This window comes from Mercenaria mercenaria, unplaced genomic scaffold, assembly GCF_021730395.1.
Source record: "Mercenaria mercenaria strain notata unplaced genomic scaffold, MADL_Memer_1 contig_3143, whole genome shotgun sequence".
NCBI lineage: Eukaryota > Metazoa > Mollusca > Bivalvia > Venerida > Veneridae > Mercenaria > Mercenaria mercenaria.
The window spans coordinates 14438-42158 of record NW_026461256.1 but is presented as its reverse complement, the minus strand read 5'-3'; the positions used below and the strand labels follow the sequence as shown (position 1 = coordinate 42158).

At 33.5% G+C, this 27721-nt stretch overlaps 1 protein-coding gene across 1 annotated transcript; it reads left to right on the top strand.

Annotated features, from left to right (window-relative positions):
* Positions 1-1484: 1484 nt before the first annotated feature.
* On the top strand, positions 1485-18788 carry LOC128552778 (tripartite motif-containing protein 3-like). The gene is made up of 9 exons (XM_053533841.1): positions 1485-1774; positions 3271-3357; positions 4309-4392; positions 4638-4700; positions 8599-8682; positions 10162-10293; positions 11202-11306; positions 12289-12364; positions 12515-18788. Exons 1-8 carry the CDS (start codon positions 1508-1510, stop codon positions 12349-12351), a joined length of 885 nt encoding a protein of 294 aa, XP_053389816.1. The 5' UTR covers positions 1485-1507; the 3' UTR covers positions 12352-12364; positions 12515-18788.
* The last annotated feature ends 8933 nt before the right edge of the window (positions 18789-27721 follow it).

The window sequence follows — 27721 nt, the reverse complement described above, 5'->3', positions numbered from 1 at the left end:
TCTGGATCAATAACTTGAGAATCACTTGACCCAGAATGTTGAAACTTCATAAGATGTTGGACATGCAGAGTAGACGATCCCTGTTGATTTTTGACTCACTCGATCAAAGATCAAGGTCACAGGGGCCTAAACATGGAACACGGTTTACTTGAGAACCATCTGAGACAGAATTTTGTAACTTCATAGGCTGATTAGACATGCCAAGTAGATGATCTCTATTGCAGCCAAACATTACTGTCTCTTTGTCTTTCGCTCCTATCCTCTATTGACTTCTTGCCCATTACGACTATGCATTTGGGGCCTAGGGAGACATGGGCATCTTCTAATTTGAAATTCAATTGCCCTTATTTGAAGGAGGAGGGATATTTTGTAAATATTAATGTTTGATGATGGATGTTGGTCGGTCCGTAGACAAATCAGTTTCCGGATGATAACTGGGGAACGCTTGGGCCTAGGATCATGAGATCGGGAGATTTGTCATGACCAGCAAATGACCCCTATTGGTTTTGAGTTCAGTAGGTCAAATGTCAATATCACATCGACAGTAGAGCTTTTTTGCCAGAAAACTAGGTTATGCTTTGGTCTAAATTCACATTTGATACGGAGGTCATTTCAGACTGGTAAATGACCCATGATTATTGATTTAATATCAATACGTTAAATGTCCAGTTGGCAGTGACCAAATAATTTCTGTTCCTTGTCAGTTAATTCATGCAAGTGTTCTACAAACTCTTGTTATAACTAGAATCTCCAAACATCACATAATTATCAATTAGACCATGACCTTTGATCACATTTACTGTTATTCCCCTTGTTCTAGTAAAAGCAGGGTGTTTCCCGTTGATTTATTAAAAAAGTGCTTACAATTCAAAAAAGATTTTGAGCAAAATTAACCAAACCTCATAAAGTTTTCAATATGAGCTTTGACAGAGTAAAAGCAGAGTTTTACCCCTTGCTTTGGTAAAAAAAGGGTTGAAAATGCTTATTAATCAAAAGTAGTTTAACTAGAATCACCAAACTTAAGCTAACTGTTCATGCCCATTACCAGAAGCTGTCACCCGCTGCCCACATCAGTCTTCTCAGTGCTTTGATTTCTAGAATTATGGCCATTTCTGTATTTCGCAAAATAGGTCATTAGTGAAGAAATTTTGAATGGATTCAAAGTTGCTAAGATGCACAACCTTATCTGAATACAATTTGCCTCAAACTTTTAGTCGAACATCCTTCGTGTGAAGATGGTCAGTACTAAAAACTTTTCTATTTAGAGATTGGCGCAGCATGTTGGGGTATCCGTGTCCTATGGACCCATCCTAGTTTTATATAATTTTGAATCATATGTCATGTATTCTTTGCGTTAAGAAACAACCGTTCACCTTTAGAAAGATGCTTTTTGTAAGAATGATCTCGCGAATTTACCATACTGATTTTATATTAAAAAAAAGCATATTTATGTTGGTGTATCATTTGTTGTTTTTTTTAGATTTTAGAATATCTGGTGCCATCAAATATGTCAAGAACAATAAAAGAACTCATAACGAAGGAATTTCTGTCATGTAAGATTTGCAATGGTGAATTTCAAAATCCAAAAATACTCAAATGTCTGCATACCTTTTGTGAAGCATGTATACTGTCAACCATTCGTCATCAAAGACTGAACTCGTCGTCGGATGATATCTCATGTCCGGTTTGTCGGACAAGAATCGAAACAAATTCGTATGATGAGTTGAATCTTCAAACAAATGATCCTGTCCAGAAGTTATTAGAGATGATACAGGTAATACGATTTCTTTTTTTTTTTTTTTCATTGCAGAGCAAAACGAATGTATTGTTACATTTTCATCATGAAACTACTATGATAACTGCCCAACAACCTGTCCAACAACAGTTGCCTGATAACTTTTTGCTACCACGTCAATGGCCTGACAGCGAAAATTGGCCCCACCGATTTTGCCTGTAGTGATAAAATAACGGATATTAACGAGAGTAGCCCTTTATTTTCTATGTAACTGTTTGCCACGAACAATGATGTTGTTATTTTTATTTTAATATGTTTAATGATTTATGATTAAAAAAAAACAGACTGCTTCTCTTTACACCCCCCCCCCCCCCTTTTATTTGAAATGTGTGAGATATCGTGCAGTCAAAAATCTGATTATATATAGCTGATTATATAATATCATGTATTTTTATCATCATTGAAAATCAAACAATATTCATCTCATTTATATGAAAAAATAGGGCAAGAAGTATTGTCAGTGTTGTATTTTTTTTTTTTCAATCAGAAATAGGTAATTCTTGGTACGCGGGGCAGCCTAGTTGTGATCCATGTTGTCCGCTTTACCCTGTTGAAATTAAAGAAACCATTAGCGAAAAGCATGGATCCTGACCAGACTGAGCCATGCTAGAATTTCGGTATTGCATAAGCGAAATTAAGCTTCGACATTGACGTTGTTTTAGGAGACGTTGGTCGAAATGACCTCTCCTATAAAAGGTAAAACAGAAAGAAATTTTGATGTTTCAGTAGAAAAGGCTAACATGTGATAAAAAGAATATTACAGTTGTGTCTTTTCACATTATATTTATTAAACTGAATAAAATTGATATTTAAAAATGCTCAGCAGGAATCTCAACAGAGCTTCGCAGTTTATCATTTTCTTCAACACGTTTAATAAATTTAATGCTAAAAGACCCTCATGAGAAACCCTTTGTCTTGAGGAGTTTCTGCTCAAATAATCAGGTTAAGTTCTTCAGTCAATCAGTGATGTTATTGAGTGTCACTGAGCGTTCAAAGGCGGTGCCCCATTGTATTCTGTATGTGTTTATTTTGTCTTTATCCCTTTATTTACTTCGGAAATGTATTTTTTTTTTGTATTTTTTTCTTTTTTTTGTAAATGTCTATTGTTAACACATTCTTTCACACATTCTTTCATACAGTGTTTACAGTGTTTGCCGTTGTTTCTGTTATGACCCACGTATACATCTCCATACCCTATAATAGCATACCCTCTTACTATTTTACAAAAAGAGTGACCTTTGGTCGAGAAATCTGTCATCTTTATAAATATAAGAAGTTCACTTGTTGGATTAAATTACAAATTGTTGAATTTATTACAAAATTATTTGGAAGCCAATAACTCATTTAACACAAATAACAGCGGACAACGTTTGACTAGATTGCAGTTTCGATATATAACTCACAGAAAAACAAGCGTACAAAAAAACTTACAGTATCCATTTATCATGTCATTTATAATGAATGATTTATTTTAGGGATCACCACACAACGAAAGTTTTGTAGAATTATACAGAGTAAAACTCGAGCTTAATCTTAATTGGGATCAAGTTGTAGCTATTTCTGTAAGTATGTTACAATATTGTTACATGAAACATTGTATCTAAAATCATTCGTTCTCCAAATCTGATTCATGTTGGGAAGTTAGCAGTTATTCGCAGAGAACAGGTTTGTACTGCTATGAAATCCACGACTACTGGTTAGGTTAACTGCACGTCGTTACATAACTGAAATACTAATGGAAAAACGGCGTTAAACCCCAAAGTAAACAAATGGATTATACAAACAATGATTCTTTCGAAGATTTAACTGCTATATATGCATAAAAGCGTTATGAATGCCATTGATTAGGGACTAGCAATAAATGATTTTTGTCCTTTTTAGGACTAACTAATACATTTTAGGCGAAAAAAAGTTTCTTTACAAATCCATAAAAAATCCACAAAAAGTGAGCACGGGCACTAGCGGTACAGATTTTATTGACAGAGATTTTTGCAAGATATAAATAACTAAATATATTGTATACAAAACCTTTTTTTTTTATTATTATTATTATTTTTTTGTTTTGGTTGGTTTCTTTGTTCGGGATTTAAGCCATTTTTCAACTGTATGTCACGGCAAACTGTTAACATCATCTGTGTTCCTGCATTATGTACCAGTACAAATCTGTTCTTCGGAAATAACTGCCAACTTTCCAACATGAGAACGTAGTAAACCGTTGCAACGCTTTTTAAACTATGCAGAAAATATACATTTTTCTTGCAATTCTACCAATATCTAACTTTTCTTTTTACCTACTTTATCATTTCTAGTGTCATATTTACATTCTATGCAAACTTAGTGGAAATGAATATCTTGAAAAAAAATACCCAAACTGTGGGCGAGTAACTTTAAGCCAATATGTAATATACAGCATTTATTAACAAAAGAGGAAAAGTACAATATACGTTTCATCCGTTAACTAGTAATCTGACATCAATACGATGTAACATCTTTTATGTCTTGTGTATTAACAGGATAAGAACCGTTGTGTTTATCTTCAAAGAAACGTAGACGATCTTCGAAATGCTGTTATTGGCTTGAGAAAGGAGCTAACAGAGGTTAATCTTGTTATTAAGTAAATGAAAATTTGAATGAAAATTGGACACAACGTTAATTGATAGTGTCGACTTGTTGGCATCAATTTAGTCAAGTTTCGACTACGTCATGTTCACCTATATCGGACGTGACTTTCATTTTCATGTTATAGAGTCCTTAACTATTTTCATTGTATTTTTCATAAATGCATATTTAAGTAAGTTCTGTATTGTTCATTTTCTAAGTCTAAAATTTATTATATTAACAGGAGAAGAGCAATATCGATGAACTTCAAACAACCCTTTCTGGATTGCGAAGGGAGCTAACTGAGGTTAATCTTTTAAAAACACTTAAATATAGTTATATTAAATCATCAGTAATAAACAAAACTACTGTACTAAATACAAGTTAACATAATGTACCTACAAAATTGGCTAAAACAAATAAAGAAATGAAAGTAATTCAGGTGTATTTTGCTGTTACATAGATCGTTCAATTCCGGCGGCATCAGTCTTTGGCGATTTTTCAGGATGAATTTATTGCTGCAGTTTTATTTTCGTTCAGTTTTAACATTCCCTCTAAATTAAGAGCACTTGTAAACTCTAACTATTTAATTTTAAGCTCCAATTAAAATGCGTTAAATATAGGAGGCAAACGACTTTTTTATGTTAAAGATGAATCTTTGTACCTTATCATACACAGATGACGTGAGTTGCTTTAATCGGCTCCAAAATGTATTTTATCACAAGAAATCGTTGTCTGTATATATCTACCCTTAAGCTGAAGTAGCGTAGTACGCTCTATGAAATTATAGTATTTTTCAGTATTTTATAACTCTAAGTATGTATCGAAATCGCTGCTTTAACATATAACTGCATGAATTTCGAGGTCAGTATTTGGAGGCAACAAGCTAAGCAATTGGATAATTTTCAGGGATTTATTTTTCTACAACATACCTCAACCGCCTACTATTTAACTTTAACATTAAGACTTGTACAGCATTTAGTTCTGTAACAAAAAATATTTAAAACTGAGTTAAAATTTTGTTTTATAACACGTACGAGGATTTTATCTAGCAAAACTAATATTCAGTTTGAAACTAACTTATGCACAATGATTACGTGTTTAATGTAGCAGTAGCTTTGCTGTGTGGCCATAAGTATTAGAAGGAGCTAATTGCTTGAGGTAACATTGCTATGAATTTTATGTCTGCCGTTGGAGTTAAATTACTGAGAGCAGATAGCCATTTGGATTACATATTTGATTAATAGGGCTTCCATAGTAAAATCTAATAGGTTTTACAGGGTCTTTCGGACTACTTACCTATCGAATAAATATTTATATAATTCCCATATCTAGAATTATAGTTACAATATGTCGTTGATAAGTCGTTTGGTGTACTACTGCAAAGCCTCATCTTTGTTGGACTTGAGATAAATTCAGTTATTAGCAAAGAATGCAGAAGATTTTTAGCATAAGTGGACTTCAAATTATCACCCTATCTCATTTTCATTGATATCATAGCAAGAGATTGAATTCACGCAATGTTTATAGAAACGGTAGAAAAGGAAGAGTTCAAAGCACAAAACATTACTGTTTTTAGCTCACCTGAGCTTTTCTGATCGCTCGATGTCCGGCGTCCGTCGTCTGTCGTCTGTCGTCCGTCAACATTTAGCTTGTGTATGCGATAGAGGCTGTACTTTTCAACTGATCTTCATGAATTTTGGTCAGAATGATTACCTTGATGAAATCTAGGCCGAGTTTGAAAATGGGTCATCTGGGGTCAAAAACTAGGTCACTAGGTCAAATCAAGGAAAAACCTTGTGTATGCGATAGAGGCTGTATTTTTCAATTGATCTTCATGAAATTTTGTCAGAATGATTATCTTGATGAAATCTAGGCCAAGTTCGAAAATGGGTTACCCGGGGTCAAAAACTAGGTCACTAGGTCAAATCAAGGAAAAACCTTGTGTATGCGATAGAGGCTATATTTTTCAATTTATCTTCATGAATTTTGGTCAGAATAATTACCTTGATGAAATCTAGGCCGTGTTCGAAAATGGGTCATCTGGGGTCAAAAACTAGGTCACTAGGTCAAATCAAGGAAAAACATTGTGTATACGATAGAGGCTGTATTTTTATGCCCCCGAAGGGAGCATATTAGTTTTCAACTGTCCGTCCGTTCGTTCGTTCGTTAGTTCGTTAGTTCGTTCGTTCGTCACAACTTTAACTTTTTGCATGAAGGCACTTCACTCGCGAACCACTGCATCCAGGACCTTCAAACTTCATATGCTGATAGTACTTATTGAGTACACCAACCTTACTGACTTTGGGGTCACCAGGTCAAAGGTCAAGGTCACAGGGGCCAACGTTAACTTTTTGCATGAAGGCACTTTACTCGTGAACCACTGCACTCAGGACCTTCAAACTTCACTTGCTGATAGTACTTATTGAGTAAACCACCCCTACTGACTTTGGGGTCACCAGATCAAAGGTCAAGATCACAGGGGCCAACGTTAACATTTTGCATGAAGGCACTTTACTCGCGAACCACTGCACCCAGGACCTTCAAACTTCACATGCTGATAGTACTTATTGAGTATACTAACCTTACTGACTTCGGGGTCACCAGGTCAAAGGTCAAGGCCACAGGGGCCAACGTTAACTTTTTGCATGAAGGCACTTTACATGCGAACCACTGCACCCAGGACCTTCAAACTTCACATGCTGATAGTACTTATTGAGTATACTAACCTTAATGACTTCGGGGTCACCAGGTCAAAGGTCAAGGTCAAAGGGGCCAACATTAATTTTTTGCATGAAGGCACTTTACTCGCGAACCACTTCACCCAGGACCTTCAAACTTTACATGCTGATAGTATTTTAAGAGTACACCAACCCTACTGACTTTGGGGTCACCAGGTCAAAGGTCAAGGTCACAGGGGCCAACGTTAACTTTTTGCATGAAGGCACTGTACATGCGAACCACTTCACCCAGGACCTTCAAACTTCACATGCTAATAGTACTTATTGAGTACACTACCCCTACTGACATTGGGGTCACCAGGTCAAAGGTCAAGGTGCTGCGGGGGCATTTGTCACCATTAGTGACAGCTCTTGTTCAATTGATCTTCATGAAATTTTGGTCAGAATGATTACCTTGATGAAATCTAGGCCGAGTTTGAAAATGGGTTATCTGGGGTTAAAAAGTAGGTCACTAGGTCAAATCAAAGAAAACACTTGTGTATTCGATAAAGGCTGTATTTTTTAACTGATCTTCATGAAATTTTGTCAGAATGATAACATTGATGAAATCTAGATCAATTTTGAAAATGGGTCATCTGGGGTCGAAAACTAGGTCACTAGATCAAATCAAAGAAAAACGTTTTGTATGCGATAGAGGCTGTATTTTTTAATCGAGGTTGATGAAATTTAGTCAGAATGATTGTTTTGATCAAATCTAGGTCAAATTCGAATATAGGTCATCTTAGCTTAAAAACTAGGTCACTAGGTCAAATTGAAGAAAATGCTTGTTTACACTTAAGAGACCACATTTTTGATCCAATCTTAATGAAAATTGGTCAGAATATTTGTTTCCATGAAATCACTATGTCAAACATGTTTACACTGTTATGGTATGTTTATCAGGTGAGCGACCTAGGGCCATCTTGGCCGTCTTGTTTTGTTTTGTTTTGTTGTTTTTTTTTTCTTTATTTATCCTCCTCAATCCATTTTCTCGATTACAATAACAGATTACGCTACCAGATTTTAAATGAAATGAGATGACAAATAGAGGAAGAGTAACGCAAAAGAACCAAATCTCTAGCACAAGTGGATGTTCGTGGTCATTTTATCTTGTCATTTAATCTTCAGATTTTCATTCCAACACCTCGTCCGTCTGCTTATGATACTTATATTTCTCCCATTACAACTCCTGCAGCCCCATCTTTGCAAACATTTTTAATAGACCAGCGCGCTTTCCTTCCGACAGCTCTTTATACAGTATTCGTATGTCACATATTTTTGAATCCTATGAGTCAAATCAATTGTATTCCCTTCATTGTGTAGGGACAGAAGGCTGTATCATCTTCGCCGTAACAAAGACGCTATATAATATAGAGATAAATCATAGAAACTTTTTGCGAGACATTATACGTCACTTTAACTGGATAAAAGACCATTGTTATATGCTTTGAAAGTAAGAAATTCTAATAAGTTACATATTTACAGGAGCGGAGACGTAGCTGTTATTTGCAGGAAAGTAACACCACACTCCAAGCTAGTACTAGTGACCTAGGAAGGGAGCTTACTGAGGTAAGATATTTGTTACCAAACTTAAAGTTAATGCTTATTGTTTTGTGCATAAACTCTTTAAAAGTGAATGTCTTCAACTAACCACATATGGGAGCAAAGTCTGCGATATCTCTTTGCGGAAAAGCATTAAAGAGAGAGAGAGCAAATTCCTGTTAGAACAAGTTATCAGTCAAGTTACAATAGAACGCTTAGATTGAACATGGTCCACAACAAATCCACAAGTAACACAACAAAGATAGTTTCAATGTTGCTTTACACACGTTCAAAGTGCGCTACACATTGGTCTGGCTCAACTTCTGCATATTTTGAAAGTAAAAATAACTAACGAAGTTTTTAAAACCTTCCAGAAGAAGAATCTTTGCAATAATCTGATATATTTAACAACCGACCTATGGACCGACATTACTAACTCGTATATAAAACAGGAAGTGGTAAATTTTCATTTTGTTTCAGAATACAGATACATTTATTTGAAATAAACACGCTTGTCAAAGTAACACTAAGTATAAGAAGATTCTTTGAAACTATTTCATTGAGCCTGTTCATGAGTAGTTATGAGATGTGCCACAACACTCTTGTCCTCTGGCACCGGCTTTGACTCAAGTAGAGATTTTTTATACATACACACTAAATGAACTCATTATCTTAAATTATCATAAAATATAACAAAACTGAGTCAGTGGACAAGCAGAGCTTTAATAGCCGTCATAGTTGTCACAGCATGTACAAACTTCAGTCATAATAGGTAAAACATTAACGATCATTGTTGTCTCTTTTTGCACCGTACATATTTTCGATACATGAATGTGGCACTAGACTGGTTCTATAAATGACATCTAGAAAATGTTTAGAGTTATTACCGATTAAATGGGTCTTTTATTACAAAAATGCTGGGAATGCTGTCAGTTAATTTGCAGAAAGCGTTTAAACAAGCCGAGCGAATGCCCTTGTCCAGCTTAAAAATGTATGTACTTCTATTCCTTGTTATTATTTTGGATGTATTATTATTAAATAACAAGCCATATCACTTTGTTTTACAAAGACGCAGTTTGTTGCTTTTTACTATGACATTGAATTGTTTTATAGCATATGAATACCAGTTATTATGTATCTTATTTTATGCCTTTTCAATGATGGTAAACCAACTTCTCAGCAATCATTATATCTTTAGTATGTGTATTTTACGGTACTTTATATTTTAACTTAAAAATGTTTTTATGTTTTCTTCTTCAACACACCTTCAGTTAGGCAAATTCAATTAATTTTATACAGATAGGCAAATTCAAATAAGTTTGTACAGTTAAGCAAATTCAATTGATTTGGTTTGTCATACTCCAAGATCAGTTTCACTTAAGACTTGTTCGATATGAAACGTAAACATTAGCATGTCATATCTTTATTTATGTCATTTGATAATTTTTCCGATGAATAACAAATTGGAAGTTAATATGGATAAAAATCAGATTCATCAATGTTTAGTACAAGAAACAGTTAACAAGTGAGAAGGATGTCACTGCAAAACTCAAGGAACAGCTGGTTGAAAGGGACCAAACAATTGGGAATTTACGCAAACTTGCTAGGGACACAGAAAACCAGTTCTCTGAGCTGAAGGTCAGTTAGAAGAAATAAGTTATCTTACGGTTGATTATCATAATAAAATGGCAAACTTTTAGAAAGAATAAAGCATCTAGTTGTAGTAAATGATGCCGGTTTAATGAAAGGAAATTGTGTAATTAAGAAATGATGTATAGCAAAAGAGTGCTTTAACACTATTTATACACGATGGGCGGTTATACGTCGGGCGTAATAATTTCACAAGGGCGCAGCCCGAATCACCGCCCGAGTGTATAAATAGTGTTAAAACACGGTTTTGCTATACATTATTTCAATTTCATATGCCTGTAATCTAAAACAGTAGATGAAATATAATAGCGCTCTTTCTTGGTCTCAAGAAGAACCTTGACGTCACCGCACATTAACGTAACGTCATTCTAGCGTAAGCGTGTTTTAACAAAAACACAAGCATAATTATTAGAATAGAAAATATCTCTGCTGATGAAAGGACGAGTTTGCCTCCTACTATTGTAACTTTGGAATCGTTCCACCGTTGTGGAACGGGCCGTTTGCTGATGTTGATATAACTCGTGGCCCAATCCATTTGTATATGTTACTTTTGTGTTCATACTATTGTACATATGCCTAATAACAAATACAATAAAATATTATTAAACTAAACTTTGGAATCGTTTTATGAAGAGCAGTCTTTCGTGCTAAGGTTTGCATAAATCTCAAAATCTGTAAACCTTTATTTTTAATCATCTTTGAATTCTTACCTGGGTACAGAATGACAAACATTTATTCTAAAGCATCTTTAAAGTCTTACCTAGGTACAGAAAGACAAACTTTTGTTCTAATGCATTTTAAATTCTTGCCTTGTAAGTACAAAAGCATTTTTAAGTTCTTACCTAGGTACAGAAAGATGAACTTTTATTCTAATGCCTTTTAAAATTCTAAACTAGGTACAAAAGGAAAACCTGGAAAAAGTAATTGATGAACTGAAAAATTCATCACTGACGAATCAATGCATAACATATATAGGAAAATGTTTGTCGAGCATTTGTCAGGTTTGTATATTTTTATATAAGAGTCCGATGAAGTAGGTATAATATATGTTTTGTATTTTATCTATGTGTCTATTTCTAAGAGCAGTACCTTTATAAACAGAAAACCTAAATAACTTGTACAACAAATGTACTTTAATTTACTATTTGATTAAGCCGGTTGTTAGTGAGTTAATTTTCTCAATACTTTTAATAAAGCAGTTGTGAAAGTTAAAGTACGGAGAGAGCACACAGCAACTAATTCATGAAAACAAATAAATATTTGCCTCTTTACCACGATTTTTTTCAGCCGATAATGGAATAAATCAGATAACTTCTCATTGAAAAGTTTCAAATATATTTCACACTTGCACGGAACTTCATTTGAAGGTGGAATAATGAATGTAATGAAACAGTAACGGTGGACCATATCAAAAAAATACTCTAACTTATGGAAAATATTTCTGACAAGAATATAAACATTAACGCCACTTCATATTATGATGTTATAGAGATCTATAAGTATCATATACCATATAGCTAGCATATACATTGTAGCACCGTAATATCGAAAGAACAGGACATCGACAGTGTAAACAATTTTCAGAGGCACCATGGTTGCTTCCTTAAAACAATGCGGTTGCGATATCAATAAGTTAAAAATATGACGAAACATAGTTCCCGTGAAATAACTGAAAAGTACAACATTTACAAATTACAATAATTCATAGAGTGTGCATATCTTTATAATGGTTTTCCAAGGTTATATAGTGCATGTCCAAACTACCAAAGGTAATACATGTAGTATTAGACTTGATTTGTGTTACGAAATTTCATTCGTCTACACTACAACAGGAGATACCTTATGACTTAATCAATACATTGTAAAAAAGCAACTCAAACCTGTAACTGTATTTTTGTATTTGTTAAATAAATTTCGCCTTTCAATTTTCATGTGTCTATGTTATGTTTCACTATGTAAAATACCATTTGTTACTTGTTTAAGGCAAGTGTTAGCTGGCTGCCAAAATGGTTCCAAAGAAAGCGGGAAGAAACAAAGAGAAGTTAAATGAAATATACAGGTACTTGTTGTCTTATCTAAAGTCTAAGGTAAAATTCTAAAATTATGTAACTAATATATTTTAAAGTAATATATCATAAATAAAGAGTGAAACTTATTAAAACCGTGATAAATGAACACTATATAATTCTCAAAGCTGTTTTACTTACAGAAGTTGTCGGACATGAAGACATGTACAGCGTTGTGACTGATGACATTCACCTTTGACAGGAATATATTTAATTTAATCACCATGTTATCATTAAAGATTTATATAAAAAAAGATGGAAATGATAACTCTCTAATGGAATTTACCAAATCTACCGTAGACAATTTTCATACCACCCACACAGATACATGTTATCTGGAAATACTTGACAACTTCTCTACTTGTATCAAACTCGGAGGGTGAATAGATTCAGGCATGTTGTTAGTCAAATCGTCAAAATGAATCATTGAAAGTGTCACTAATGCGACCAGGTAATTTTGCCTGCACTTACTTTATACATTCGCAAGTTGATATTTCTGTCACAGCAGAAGTTTTTAACAACACTTCAGGAGAGAAATTACAAATGAAAAACTCTGACTCTAATCAATGTTATCTGTTTATCGACAATTTACCGTTTTAATGTTAACTGACCTTACGGGTTGCTCGGCAGGCAAGGTATACGAAAATCAAAGCTTTCAGAAAACTGAAAACTTCATTTTTTTTTTTTTTTTTTTTTTTGCTATGGGGAAGCATAGAAAAAGATATTTATAAACGTTATAGCCATGTAAACTTTTTTGAACACTAGTGAATTTACAAGTCCACATGTCCTTTTTATATTTTGTAATTGTTTCTGATCTAAAGATAAATTTATAGCACATTTAACTTGAAACTGAAAGACTGAAAATGTCCAGTTTGATGGTATATGTTCAGAGAAATGATAAGGTATATTTGATTATCCGTTTTTACAACGATGCATTCGGTGAATAAGTCTTGGCTTAACGCAAAATTTGCATTACTCGTGCACGCTAATGGTTATGTACTAGTACAAGAAATTGTTCTTTATTGCATATACATTCAGTTACTTCAGATCCATTTTGATACATTTTCTAGATTTTCACTCCGTCCCAGACCAATTTTCCACAAGATATGCATACATTTGTTTCAAGAAAACGAAAAGAAAACGGGGTGTTGAATAGTATTCAGTGAAATGCAAGTGAAATGCAAGTCAGCTGAAGTCAGGTACAATCATATTGCCACATTTCAGCGAGCGGTCCGCAAAATAAACATCTTTCTTTAGCTTTCGCGTAAACAACTCGGAAACATGCCAAATTAAGTATGAAATGTGTCTTATTTTATGCAAAATACATTCTACGAGTGAAATATTGCCCATTTGAACCCATGCGCTAAATGAAGGCATAGAAAAAATCTTATTCATTCTCTCATTCTCTTATTTTAATTCTTTTTGCCAGTGTTGAAAAATCATAAAACTACAAAAATATGTTATAATGGAATAAAATGACAACAAAAATAAAATAACGTTGTTGTCATACACTGACGTAAAAGAGAATCTAATTTTATAGGTTATTAACTTTGTATGTGGATATATGCTCGAGTTCTGCAGCGGTAATATTGCGCGACTTTAGGAGCGCAATATTATCCACGAAAGAACGAGTGCATATATTCACATACAAAGATGATAACCTTTTTATTACATTTCCACTCTAAAATGATTAAGTTATATCTAAATTATCAATATGTAACGAAAGACAGGAAAAATGCGAAAATAATTTCTCCGAAAATGCAATATACAAATCAAACTGACTCGCATTATTATTTCCCCCCAAAAATGACGTCAACTTGTTGTCACAACGTGCGCGTGGACGCCATGGACGTCACGCGATTCTTTCCATTACAACGTTAATAAAACATTCCACGTCCGATATGAAAACGTTCCACGCCATGATATGGAAAAATATTGCACGATCGTGGTCCATTGAAACCCACTGGAAAATAATTTTAGGCATGTACTAATGGCGTGATATTAAACCATTTTCTGATACATGTAAAATATCAAAATTCTGCACCTGCGTATTTTTATACATGATATATACCCGTTTTCTTAAATACAAGTTAACGTGTATTTTATCTTATTTATTTTTTTTGTTTTTTTATTATTAGTGTGCGAAAGTAAAATGAATGAAAATATACCTTTGCGTGTTTGAACTTTTGAATTTTTGTTAATGATATAATTATTATACTGATCAAAATGTGTGCTTAATTTGAAAATATAACTTTTTGTACTTTTCAAAATGGTTGTTAAATAGCAAATGACAGTTTAGTACGTATAAATTTAGTAATATTATGTATTGTTATTACTGTTTTTGTTGTTATATTAATAAAGTGATTGTAAATAGATAATACTCATTTTTGTTGCAAATTAGTAATATTTGTTAACATACACGTGCATGTATTTAAAATATTCTGCTGTGTATTACCTTCCTTGCCATTTATTCATTTTCATTTTATGTATTATTATTATTTTAGATAAATCCATTCTTTTATATACTGCCTAATTATTCCTAGGAGAAAGTGTCTAGAACTTTTAATTCAGTAGATCTATAAGACTATTTGTGATATAAATCTTAATTCACTGGTGAATGGACTTTAAATACAGAGGCGGTTACATTGTAATTGTATAGTGTATTGAATTCTTATCTTCTCATTACTTAAATCTTTGAACATACTATTTTCAGTAACAGTCTAATTCACATCAGCCTGAAATTCATTCAAATTTTGTTTGAGCGTAAATTGTTGTTGTGATTAGTTACAATAAAAGTTTCCTTTGCTTTTCATTTATGTCAAACCATGACTATTACATAAGATTATGCCGTTATACATGTCTCTTCAGGTATAACATACTGACTTAGTCATTCTTAGTTTAATCATATTTGTATAAAAACAACAGCAAACCAAAATTATATCAAGGCATATAATACTACAGTGCATCCAAACACATTCGGTGACTTTGCAGTAGTGTTACAAAAGGTTTACCAACATTAGAAATAGGTCCGTTCCTGGGTGTCAAATTAATGTTACCCGCGCGCTTAGCTCAGTAGGTAGAGCGTTGGTCTACGGATCGCGGGGCCGTGAGTTCGATCCTCGGGCGGGGCATGTTCTCCGTGACTATTTGATAAACGACATTGTGTCTGAAATCATTAGTCCTCCACCTCTGATTCATGTGGAGAAGTTGGCAGTTACTTGCTGAGAATAGGTTTGTACTGGTACAGAATCCAGGAACACTGGTTACGTTAACTGCCCGCCGTTACATGACTGAAATACTGTTGAAAAACGGCGTTAAACCCAAAACAAACAAACAAACTAATTAATGTTAGATTAAACTACTATTAAATGGCGGATTTTTGTTCGGAAGAGTGCAGAAAAAAATAAAATTTTCAGATATTAAAGGAGTTCATCACAATATTTTGTGCGCAACTTAATCGCGCAGCAAGCAATAACTTCACAATGCACCTCCGAAAGTGCATAATACAGCACACTTGCGCAGAAATATCCTACATACTGACATTATAGGTCGTGCATATTTTACCTTTAAAAGTGAGGGTGTTTCATGGGTGGAGTAGTCGTAGGAAGTTCGTGTCCAAGAATCGAATACATTGTTGACATCCAAGTTAAACTATTTCGTCGAGTAATATTTCAGCCGACTCTAAGTCAGATAAAATTCCAGAAAGTCTTAACGTAGATCTATCTCCTTCAAGTTCAAATGTGACTTGCTAAAAGTTTCGTTATACTTTTTGTGCCCCATCCCAGATTTCACGTAGTAAGACCAGAGCTATGGGTCTTGACAGTCAAAATGTACGTAAAGGGCCTAAACATTCTATCGCATGTACCTCAAAAAGTATATGGCCTAGAGTCATGAACCCTTACAAGACCAGGGCTTTTATTTGAGGTTTCACTCAGTAAAACCAGATTTATGTCCCTTGACTTAGTCAAATATATACGTAATATGGCGCGAAAGCTTGTGTAGCACGTACATGTATCTCAAAAAGTATTTGACCTAGAGGCATGAAACATTAAAGGAGCGTTATTCAGTATGTGAGTAAGAAACTTAGTTATGAAACTGTTTATAACATTATGCAATTTGTTGTGTAAGAAAAAAAGGTTCATAATTTTTAGGTGGGTGGGGTAATGAAAAAATACTGTTGTGGGAGGAATGAACTTTTTTTTCTTCTTGTAAACATGCACGAGATGGTATCATTTTTTTTTTTTTTTTTTTTTTTTTTTGGTTCAGAATTTTTTGACCTAGTTCTAGCTTACGTAATGCAAAATTTGGTAAAATTCTGTCCGCTAGATTTTTCATATCTTTAGGAAATACTTTGTGTTTTTCTCAGTTTCAGATACTTTCGACATCTGCCAAGAATATTTTTCTGTGTTAATATATCTATATGTTGACATTTTATGCACAGTTATTATAGTGGTTTCATTAATTGTGATGCAAAAACAGTATCATCAGAGTGAATTTTTAATGTAAATTGCAGTTTGCACTTGTTTTATTATGACATGTATGTATTGTTTCTTCAGACAAAAATACCAATTTGGTGTTCTTAATAAACTTTGATATTGAAAAAAGAAGCACGGGTACCTCTCATTTTTAACTTTTATATTTAACTTGTAATACATCATTTTATAAATATGTAAAGTTATAGAAAAATCTGTCCGCTAGAAATAATTGTGAAAAAACATCTTTAATTTACCTATACATAGTAGAAGAGTTAAGATAACGGCTATCTAAATAGAAGAAAAAAGAAAAGAGAGAGAAAAAAAATCGAAAAAGACAACAACATACGCAATCAAGCGCAAAATGATTCAATGCAATATCACCACACCTGCTGTCACATCCCCACACCCAGTCCAACCCAGAGTTCTCAAATCAGATATATAGTCAGATGATACAGGAGGCAGTGGTAGAGAAACTATGTGTGTTTTATATATGTTTGTTCTTCTAGAAACAAAGTTTTGTTCCCCTTATTAGTTAGTGAATCAATTCCGTGAAGTAATTTGTAAGTACTAAGTGAATGGAATCTACGAGTATCGATAAATAACAAGCGACAATCATTGGTATAATCGCTACATTCAAAAACAGTGTTCCACATCTTTAATACCATGATGCCTACAAGAGCAATCAGGATAGTCTTGTAAATGGTTATAAAAGAGATCATTGTTGAAGTTGCTACATCGGTTTCTAATACGTGTTTGAACATAATTATTGAATCTACTTTTAGATAAAAATGCGGAACAGTTGGAGATTTAAATTTGCTCTTCAATTTGTTCTTAAAATATATGTGTTAACATTGCGTGTCCGAAGGTCAAGGTTATTCCATAGTGTTACTAAACTTGGATATAACTGATAACGACGTTAGTGTCTTTTCCTGTTTGTTGGTGCACAATTGTCTGTAAGGTTATCCGGAAGAAGTTCGTTGTTTCCTTTGGGCTAAAAAAAACAAAAACAGGCCATGTTTTTGCAAAATTTAATGAGCCAGTGCGGATTTATTTTTTATTTTTATTCTTTGTTTTATTAACGACATTGCCCGTTTTATATGTATTCCACTGATGTACATAGATTTTTAACACATTTAAAGATATTGTATCATATGTAGATAATAATTTAAAAGAACAATACTTGTTCTGAAGGTTGCATTTGGCAATCAATATATTCTGAGAAAATTACTATAAATATTAAACAAGAAATTGTTGGAGCATGAACACCAGACGAAATTGACGGCAGACAAAACATGACCACAAAAGCTCACATTGTCACTACGTCACAACTGAGCAATAACAACTGATCTATTAAAAGGAAATGGAATGAGAGCCCCATGAAAGTTTGTATATAATATGTTTGATGATGATTTTCAATTTGTGTTGATAGGAAACACTATGGTGGAATGTTGGCAGATTCAACTAATGTCCGGCAGCCCATATTAAGCCCGGGGTCTTGGTGTAGGTGATACATTTCTGGACTTTAATCTCTGAAACCTCTGAAACAGGATTATAGGTTCTGGCCCTACAACTAACTAGGATTCTTTATGTGAGAACGTACGCAGCTGCTTACGAACTATAGGTTCCAGTACTGGTCTTTCCCAGAAGTGATGGTTAGATGAACTGACCGCATGATATAACTGAAATAATGCTGAAAATGGGCGTACATCCGAACACTGAAACTGACCCATATTAAACAAGTACATCAACTTGTATTTTGTAATAATGTACGTTTATAGAATATACAGAACACCAAGGTTAAATAGCAGTAATTCGGTCAAAAATGTGCTTTGAAAGAAGTCCCTAATACATAGATCCTATTTTTTTATTTTTCGCGCATTTGTGTGTTAACCGGAGGCCAAATGGGCATTATTTCACTGGTGGAATGAATTTTGCATAAAAAAAAAACACTTTTCATGCTTATATTCACATGTTTTTGAGTTGTTTACTAGAAAACGAAAGTAGGGTGTTTATTCTGCGGACCCATTGTGTGACAATATGACGGTACCTGACTTCAGCTGACTTGCATTTCACTGCATACTATTCAACACCCCTTTTTCTTTTCGTTTTTTTCTTTGTTTTGTTTCAGGCAAATCTATTGATATCTTGTGGAAAATAGGTCTATGACGGAGTGAAAATCTAGAAACTGTATCAAAACTGTACTGAAGTAGCTGAAATTGATATGAAACAAAGAACAATTTCTTTTGTTGGTATATAGCCAATAACCAAGATGAACAGATTAACCTTTCTTGATGATTAAATCGTACTTACTTATTTTCGTTCTTTCATTCTCATTTATTTGTTGAATATTCTCTTTTCGCGAAATTCGTTAATTTTTCTTTGATAAAACTTTGGATGCGACGGGTCAAAATCGTATGCGGCGGGGCCTAAGACACTAAACATTTTTTTTTTGGCCTAAGACCAAAATGTTTGCTATCGTCAACGAAGTTTAAAGGGGTATTATCAAAATTTAAAGAAGGTCGTGCTATATATCTAAAGGAGAAAAACATGACTTCTGTTTTGGAAGGATAGACTTTTACAAGCCACTATTTCGCCCAATTGATTTTTGTCTTAATCTGAAACTAAAATAGTTTCTATATAAACGGAGTCTGGCGAAGATATAGGAGAGATCGTGTTTGTACACAAATCCGTTGTATTTTCTATTTTTAGAACTGATAAGACAAAGGTCGGGTGGGCAGACGCCGAGCGGGAATTTTTTTTTTGTTTTTGTAAACAGTGATGTTTTTCTAACGGCTTAAACTGTCTTAAAACACAAATGATATCAATAATTTTTTGATCAATGGAAAGGGTATAAAACAAGCAATTTATCGATTACTTTTAATTATTATTTTGAAATAAAAAGGATTAATTATGAATGCTTAACTTACTGTTTTTTCTAAAACTTTGGAGCATCGTTACGCCGCTATTAAAATCACGTGTCATTTAAAACGGTTTTTCATTTAAAAAAATATTTAAATAAGATAATATGAAAATCGTAAGCATTTCAAAACTTTTTGAATTTTTAAAATCCATAAATTAGCGAAAAAGTTATCAAAAATTAAAAATTCCAATCCCATACACAAACGATGTAAAAACATTTGTTTAGCCCACCACAAGATAAATAGGTGTTAATGCGAGACGTCACGGCGATCTCTCCTATAGCAAGAAAGCTAGCGTCAGCGAAGAGTACTTATAACAGAATCAGCAATATCATTTACATATTCAAGAAATAAAAGAGGGCCCAGAACCGAAAGTTATTGCTTAGCTAAGTCTGTTATTTCAAATGCTTGTTTTTGCCATTTATGCATCTTAAGGGTTGGCTTTTTTACCTATATCAGAACCGTATAAAACTATTTCATAGATGAAAACACATGAATTCTGAATTTTTACAGAAAATGATGTATAAAAATAAGAAATATACTTCAGCAAATACTAAGTTCGTTATATCGTGCTTAAATAGAAATATAATATTTGCATGACTAAAATGGCTATGCCTTTGATATTTGGTATGTAGCGTTGCCTGATTCTCTAACAAGGTTGTTCACATTATGCCCCTGGGAAGAAAAGAGGCCCCGCTACGGGTGTCACTTGTATATGAGTAATATATGAAAAAGTACTTCGAAAATTATCTGATCATATTTCCTAGATTGTAACATGATGACCCCAATTACCTAGGGGTCACTTGACTGTGACCTTGACCTACTAACCTACTTTTTTGTTTTTGTTTTATTTTTAGGATACAGGCTCTAGAAATTTGGATAACATATACAGTTTTGCACACCGATCTTAACACTGACTTTCAGTGACCATAAATGTGACCTACTAACTTACTTTCTTTATATTTTAGCGTCAGTTTGACATTTAAAACATGTAGCTCAAATTTCTCAGGTTAGCGATCCAGGGTCATCATGCCCTCTTGTTATATATATGAATATTGGGATTTAGATGATTGTACATATATTTAGAAATCACTCGTTCAAATCATTTTACTTCACAACTGATCAGGGAAATTGGTCTATAGTTACATGGTAAAGACGTATCTCCTTTCTTATAAAGTGGCATTACATTAGAACTTTCCATGAAGCTGGGTATCTATCTAAGATGAGCAATCTATTGAATAAATTTAAAGTGGCTTAGCTATGGTTTTTGAACATCCCTTTTACATTTTATTACTAATACCATCTAGACCACATGCTTTGTTGACAACTGAGTCATCTTTCGAACATATACCTATTTGCACGTACACATTACATAAGTCACTTAAACATATTTATATCATTAACTCAATACCGTCTCGGTAGTCTAATGGTAAAGCGCCAACTTCGAGTGCAGTAGGTCGTGGGTTCGATCCATTGCCGCGTCATACCAAAGACGTAAAAAGATGTTACTAGTAGCCTTCTCGTTTGACGTTCAGCATTAAGAGGACAGTACTAGGACTGGTCAGTCCGGTGTCAGTATAATGTGACTGGGTGGGGTATCATGTCACGTGTTTACGACGTGATATTCCAGTGAGGCAGCACTATAACGTTAGGCATTGTGATCACTGCTACAAGTAGACACCGTCGTGTACATTGTATATGACTGAAATATTGTTGAAAATGACGTTAAACGCGAACGCTCGCACGCACACACGCACACACGCACACACACATATATCATTATCTCATACATCTACTTAAATGTCGAATGTAGCGTTAACAGTCGACCGTTAGCTAATCACCTGCTAGGTACATTTATGTTTAAACTGGATGCGTACTTGCATCATGATAAGCGATAAAATCTGACAAACATACAATATGCATAGACTTTTAAAAGATGATCATATATTATGTATAATATACATGCTTTAATGTTCTGAATGATATGGTAATGAATAGATATTTATCTATATGATCTCACGGTTGGATAACTCAATGATATATAATCATAAGGTTATATAGCAGTTATTCGGTCAAAAATATGCTTCCGTGGAGTAGAAGAAGTCCCTAATAAATAAATCCTATTTTTTCCCATTTTTTGATAAAAATGTTTGCCAGAAAATGTTCGTACATTACTTTGAAAATCATCTCATGTTTTACTATTTTTGCAACTTTCCCACATTTTTTTCTTCACGATGATGTTCATGATATGACTAATTCTTCTCTGATTCAACAACATACGCGATAAATTTTACAATGGGCAAAAATTTCGCTCCATCGACTAGTCGAAATATTTCTTTTTTTTTTTTTTTTTTTTTTTGACATCTGCAGAAATCCTCGCATATTCTGTTAACAGTAATGAAGATCCAGTAATATCGTGAACATCGTTAAGAAAATATGTCTCATAAACATTTTTGCAAAGTTCAATTGACTCTAAATGACTGTTTCCGTGTGTTTTACGATACATTCAGTAAAGTTTATAGGAGCTAAATAATAATTACCTCTTCCTGGGACTCCATTGAATATAAATGCATTTAATCTGAAAATGTACCCGGGCCACAATACGAAAGTGGTCAGTCTCTTCAAATTTTTAATACATGTTGGTATTTACTGTGTTCCGGTTTTAGCAAAATCCTTTTGTTGCAGATTCTTGTCACAAACAACAGAAATTTCTGCTGTAAAAACAACCAAAAAGATATGTCAAAATTAATTTCTGATGATGCACATTTCCAAACAAAGACTCTACGTCAAAGTTATTCGATTTTGTTATAGCATTACCTTAATTGTTTTTTATTTGTACTCAAAATAAAACTCGTGACTTTGCAGCATGAAATGATATGACAGCAAATATATTTGATAAACTTGACATCATCTCCACTTGAAATGTCTCTTTCTCTGATTTTTGTGTCGCTGTGAAATATTTTGCAAAACCAAATATTGTATCAAACATGTTCTAGTACTGATTTTGGTTGAACATATATATGTTTTGTTCATGTGTTTTTGTTTTATTTTTAGGATACAGGCTCTAGAAATTTGGATAACATATACAGTTTTGCACACCGATCTTAACACTGACTTTCAGTGACCATAAATGTGACCTACTAACTTACTTTCTTTATATTTTAGCGTCAGTTTGACATTTAAAACATGTAGCTCAAATTTCTCAGGTTAGCGATCCAGGGTCATCATGCCCTCTTGTTATATATATGAATATTGGGATTTAGATGATTGTACATATATTTAGAAATCACTCGTTCAAATCATTTTACTTCACAACTGATCAGGGAAATTGGTCTATAGTTACATGGTAAAGACGTATCTCCTTTCTTATAAAGTGGCATTACATTAGAACTTTCCATGAAGCTGGGTATCTATCTAAGATGAGCAATCTATTGAATAAATTTAAAGTGGCTTAGCTATGGTTTTTGAACATCCCTTTTACATTTTATTACTAATACCATCTAGACCACATGCTTTGTTGACAACTGAGTCATCTTTCGAACATATACCTATTTGCACGTACACATTACATAAGTCACTTAAACATATTTATATCATTAACTCAATACCGTCTCGGTAGTCTAATGGTAAAGCGCCAACTTCGAGTGCAGTAGGTCGTGGGTTCGATCCATTGCCGCGTCATACCAAAGACGTAAAAAGATGTTACTAGTAGCCTTCTCGTTTGACGTTCAGCATTAAGAGGACAGTACTAGGACTGGTCAGTCCGGTGTCAGTATAATGTGACTGGGTGGGGTATCATGTCACGTGTTTACGACGTGATATTCCAGTGAGGCAGCACTATAACGTTAGGCATTGTGATCACTGCTACAAGTAGACACCGTCGTGTACATTGTATATGACTGAAATATTGTTGAAAATGACGTTAAACGCGAACGCTCGCACGCACACACGCACACACGCACACACACATATATCATTATCTCATACATCTACTTAAATGTCGAATGTAGCGTTAACAGTCGACCGTTAGCTAATCACCTGCTAGGTACATTTATGTTTAAACTGGATGCGTACTTGCATCATGATAAGCGATAAAATCTGACAAACATACAATATGCATAGACTTTTAAAAGATGATCATATATTATGTATAATATACATGCTTTAATGTTCTGAATGATATGGTAATGAATAGATATTTATCTATATGATCTCACGGTTGGATAACTCAATGATATATAATCATAAGGTTATATAGCAGTTATTCGGTCAAAAATATGCTTCCGTGGAGTAGAAGAAGTCCCTAATAAATAAATCCTATTTTTTCCCATTTTTTGATAAAAATGTTTGCCAGAAAATGTTCGTACATTACTTTGAAAATCATCTCATGTTTTACTATTTTTGCAACTTTCCCACATTTTTTTCTTCACGATGATGTTCATGATATGACTAATTCTTCTTGATTCAACAACATACGCGATAAATTTTACAATGGGCAAAATTTCGCTCCATCGACTAGTCGAAATATTTCTTTTTTTTTTTTTTTTTTTTTTTGACATCTGCAGAAATCCTCGCATATTCTGTTAACAGTAATGAAGATCCAGTAATATCGTGAACATCGTTAAGAAAATATGTCTCATAAACATTTTTGCAAAGTTCAATTGACTCTAAATGACTGTTTCCGTGTGTTTTACGATACATTCAGTAAAGTTTATAGGAGCTAAATAATAATTACCTCTTCCTGGGACTCCATTGAATATAAATGCATTTAATCTGAAAATGTACCCGGGCCACAATACGAAAGTGGTCAGTCTCTTCAAATTTTTAATACATGTTGGTATTTACTGTGTTCCGGTTTTAGCAAAATCCTTTTGTTGCAGATTCTTGTCACAAACAACAGAAATTTCTGCTGTAAAAACAACCAAAAAGATATGTCAAAATTAATTTCTGATGATGCACATTTCCAAACAAAGACTCTACGTCAAAGTTATTCGATTTTGTTATAGCATTACCTTAATTGTTTTTTATTTGTACTCAAAATAAAACTCGTGACTTTGCAGCATGAAATGATATGACAGCAAATATATTTGATAAACTTGACATCATCTCCACTTGAAATGTCTCTTTCTCTGATTTTTGTGTCGCTGTGAAATATTTTGCAAAACCAAATATTGTATCAAACATGTTCTAGTACTGATTTTGGTTGAACATATATATGTTTTGTTCATGTGCAAATTGTCATAGAAGAAAATATACGCTGATTTGCTTATTTAACATAGATTTTGATGGACTAAATGTCCAATGTTATCACGCTTGACTGCCAATCCAGATTCCGAGATTCAAATTTTAGCCAAGGCACTTGAAAGTTCTGACATATTATTGAGTGTCTTTTACCCAAATGAGAGGCTAAAGGGGCCAAAAGGGTTTTTGTATGTGTATCGATGATCTACATAGGAAACGTGAGAGAACAAGGCTCTCTTATCACACAGAGCTAGGCTTCGTAAGCTTGACGTGTCCGCTTCTTAAATTTCTCTGTCTTTCTGTTTTGTAAGTATGAGTAGGTCCATTTAGCTTTTGCTGCTGTAGCAATCAAAATGACGAAAGCAGTTTGAGTAATTACGTATAATAATAAGCAATGCCATTGGTTTATGCAAGAAAACAACTTTCACTGCAATTGCGGGAGTTGCGTATAAAAGAATGGCACTTACATATGGTTTTATAAAAATTTGCCGCTATGTCTTTTATAAATCTTGAGAGGCATCTTTATATGCTTGTCGCCGGGTTTCGTCAATATAAAAAGCCTCCGTGATCTGTTTTCAAAATACACCTTAAACACCCTGTATGTATATTTATTCTCACTGCAATGTTGTGTTTAAAAAGGTTAACAATATATGAAAACTTTGAATGTCTAAAGACATACCAGAAATACGCGATTATTTTATGATGAAGGTTGTAAATCAAACCTATCAGTCCGAAGAGTAAATTGCAAAACCATCGTTACTACTCATTTTAATGCAACACACCAATGAAATCATTTCTTTTCACATATGTTATAATTTATGGCTCATTCTCGAAAAGTAAGATAAATAAAACAAAACCGTAGTGACAAACATTGCTTAAACTGGCGCAAAACTTGAGGTACATAAACTTTCGTTACTTTAACTTTCGATACAAAAAATGCGAAACTAACCTACTACTTCCATAACTCCTCTTTACAATTAACGTCAACAATTTCAACATACTCGTATAGTGTTTATAGCGGCGCCATTTTAAACCATATTTTGGGTCTTCTAAAAATCAGTCTTTTGTGCTGAACATGTGTCAACTGACGTCAGAGTAAGTATGTATTTTATTTTTCGTTATTGGGTACGAAAAGAAAATATATTTTAGCCCAGTTCTGACCAGTTCTACAGAAGAAGTATTGAACCTTGAAACGGCGTTGACTATAGTGACGCATTTTTTCTCATTTTTATTTTGCATGTGTCTTTAATTACATAAACCTTCGTTACCACACCATGACGAAATTTTATGGATATGTTTATGCAATTCACACAAGTTTGACATGAGCCAGGTTATAGAATTACCTAAAAGATTTCTTATAAATTATATCTAATCTATATTTGTTAATTAATCCGTCAACATTCGTGCATGATATGTATGAAAATAACTGCAAATGAAAAAAACATGAAGATTGGTTAACACTTTTTCAGAGAACCATATTAAAGAAGGATTATTCATATACATGTATTTGAAATGCAATGGTTTTGTATCTAGAAAGAAATATTTCAAGTCATTGCTGATTTTGAAAAAAATAAAAACTTACAAGCGTATGCTATTATCGTTTTAGATATAGTGACGAAGGTTTAATAGTGGTAATTACTTTGATCAGGTATCTTGCCAAGCCGAAATACAAAAAAAGCCTACGGACAAGGGCTCAAGGAAAGAAACAAAGAAGAATACCTTAGACGTGAGAGAGAGAGCATATTAGACAGAATTACGACCCTTTCTCAACTCTCTTTGACAAAGACAGGCGAAAATCACTAGAAACTGCGGAAGTTTTACGAACGAAAACGAGCAGAAAAGATTGCTAATTAGTCACTGAATGCAGACACTAGCGGATATGAAAGCAAATACGACCAGCTTGAATTATAAAACCGATTTCGTTTGGGCAGTGTACGAAAATCAGTGTTTTAGCTCAACTTTTCGAAGAAAAAGTAGAGCAATTGCATTCGGCGTAGGCATCGCTGTTTGTTAAAGATTTTGATAAAGTCAAATATCTCAGTTACTATCTTTGTTTTTGACTTAAACTTAAAATAGTTATTTACATTCAAAGTCTACACCAGAAGAAACAATATACATAAATCCGATTTAAATTTTGTCAGAGTTATGCATATTTTTATCTTGGAATTTTTGGTTAAAGTGTTTGATAAAGTCAAATATGTATGTTACTATCAAAGCTTTTGACTTGTAACTTAACATCCTTATTTACTATTAAAGTCTACACCATGAGAAGCAATACTAATAACTCTAATTTAAAGTTATGCCCTTTTTTATCTTAGATTTTTTATTAAAGATTTTAATAAAGTCAAATATTACTGTATGATTCATTTACAGGTTGTTTTAATGAGATTTTATCTGTTAAGTCTATAATATTTGACTGCACCGTTTGTAAGAAAACGTAAAGTGACATGTTGACAATCAAACAAACAAAACAAGAACAGTTTAAGACACAGATATATATCAAATTTTGGTTTTGAGTAAAAGTAAAATGAGTATAAAAATATGACTTTAATAGATAGTTTTTAGCTTAAGAGTGTATAACATGTTTAAACGAGTTTAAATAAACTTTCATTACTTTAACATCGTTTATCTTTGTATTAACTTATTACTTTATCTATACGTGTATAGATCTTTGGATATTATTTCTTTGAAAATGAGGTATTATAATTTATGTTCA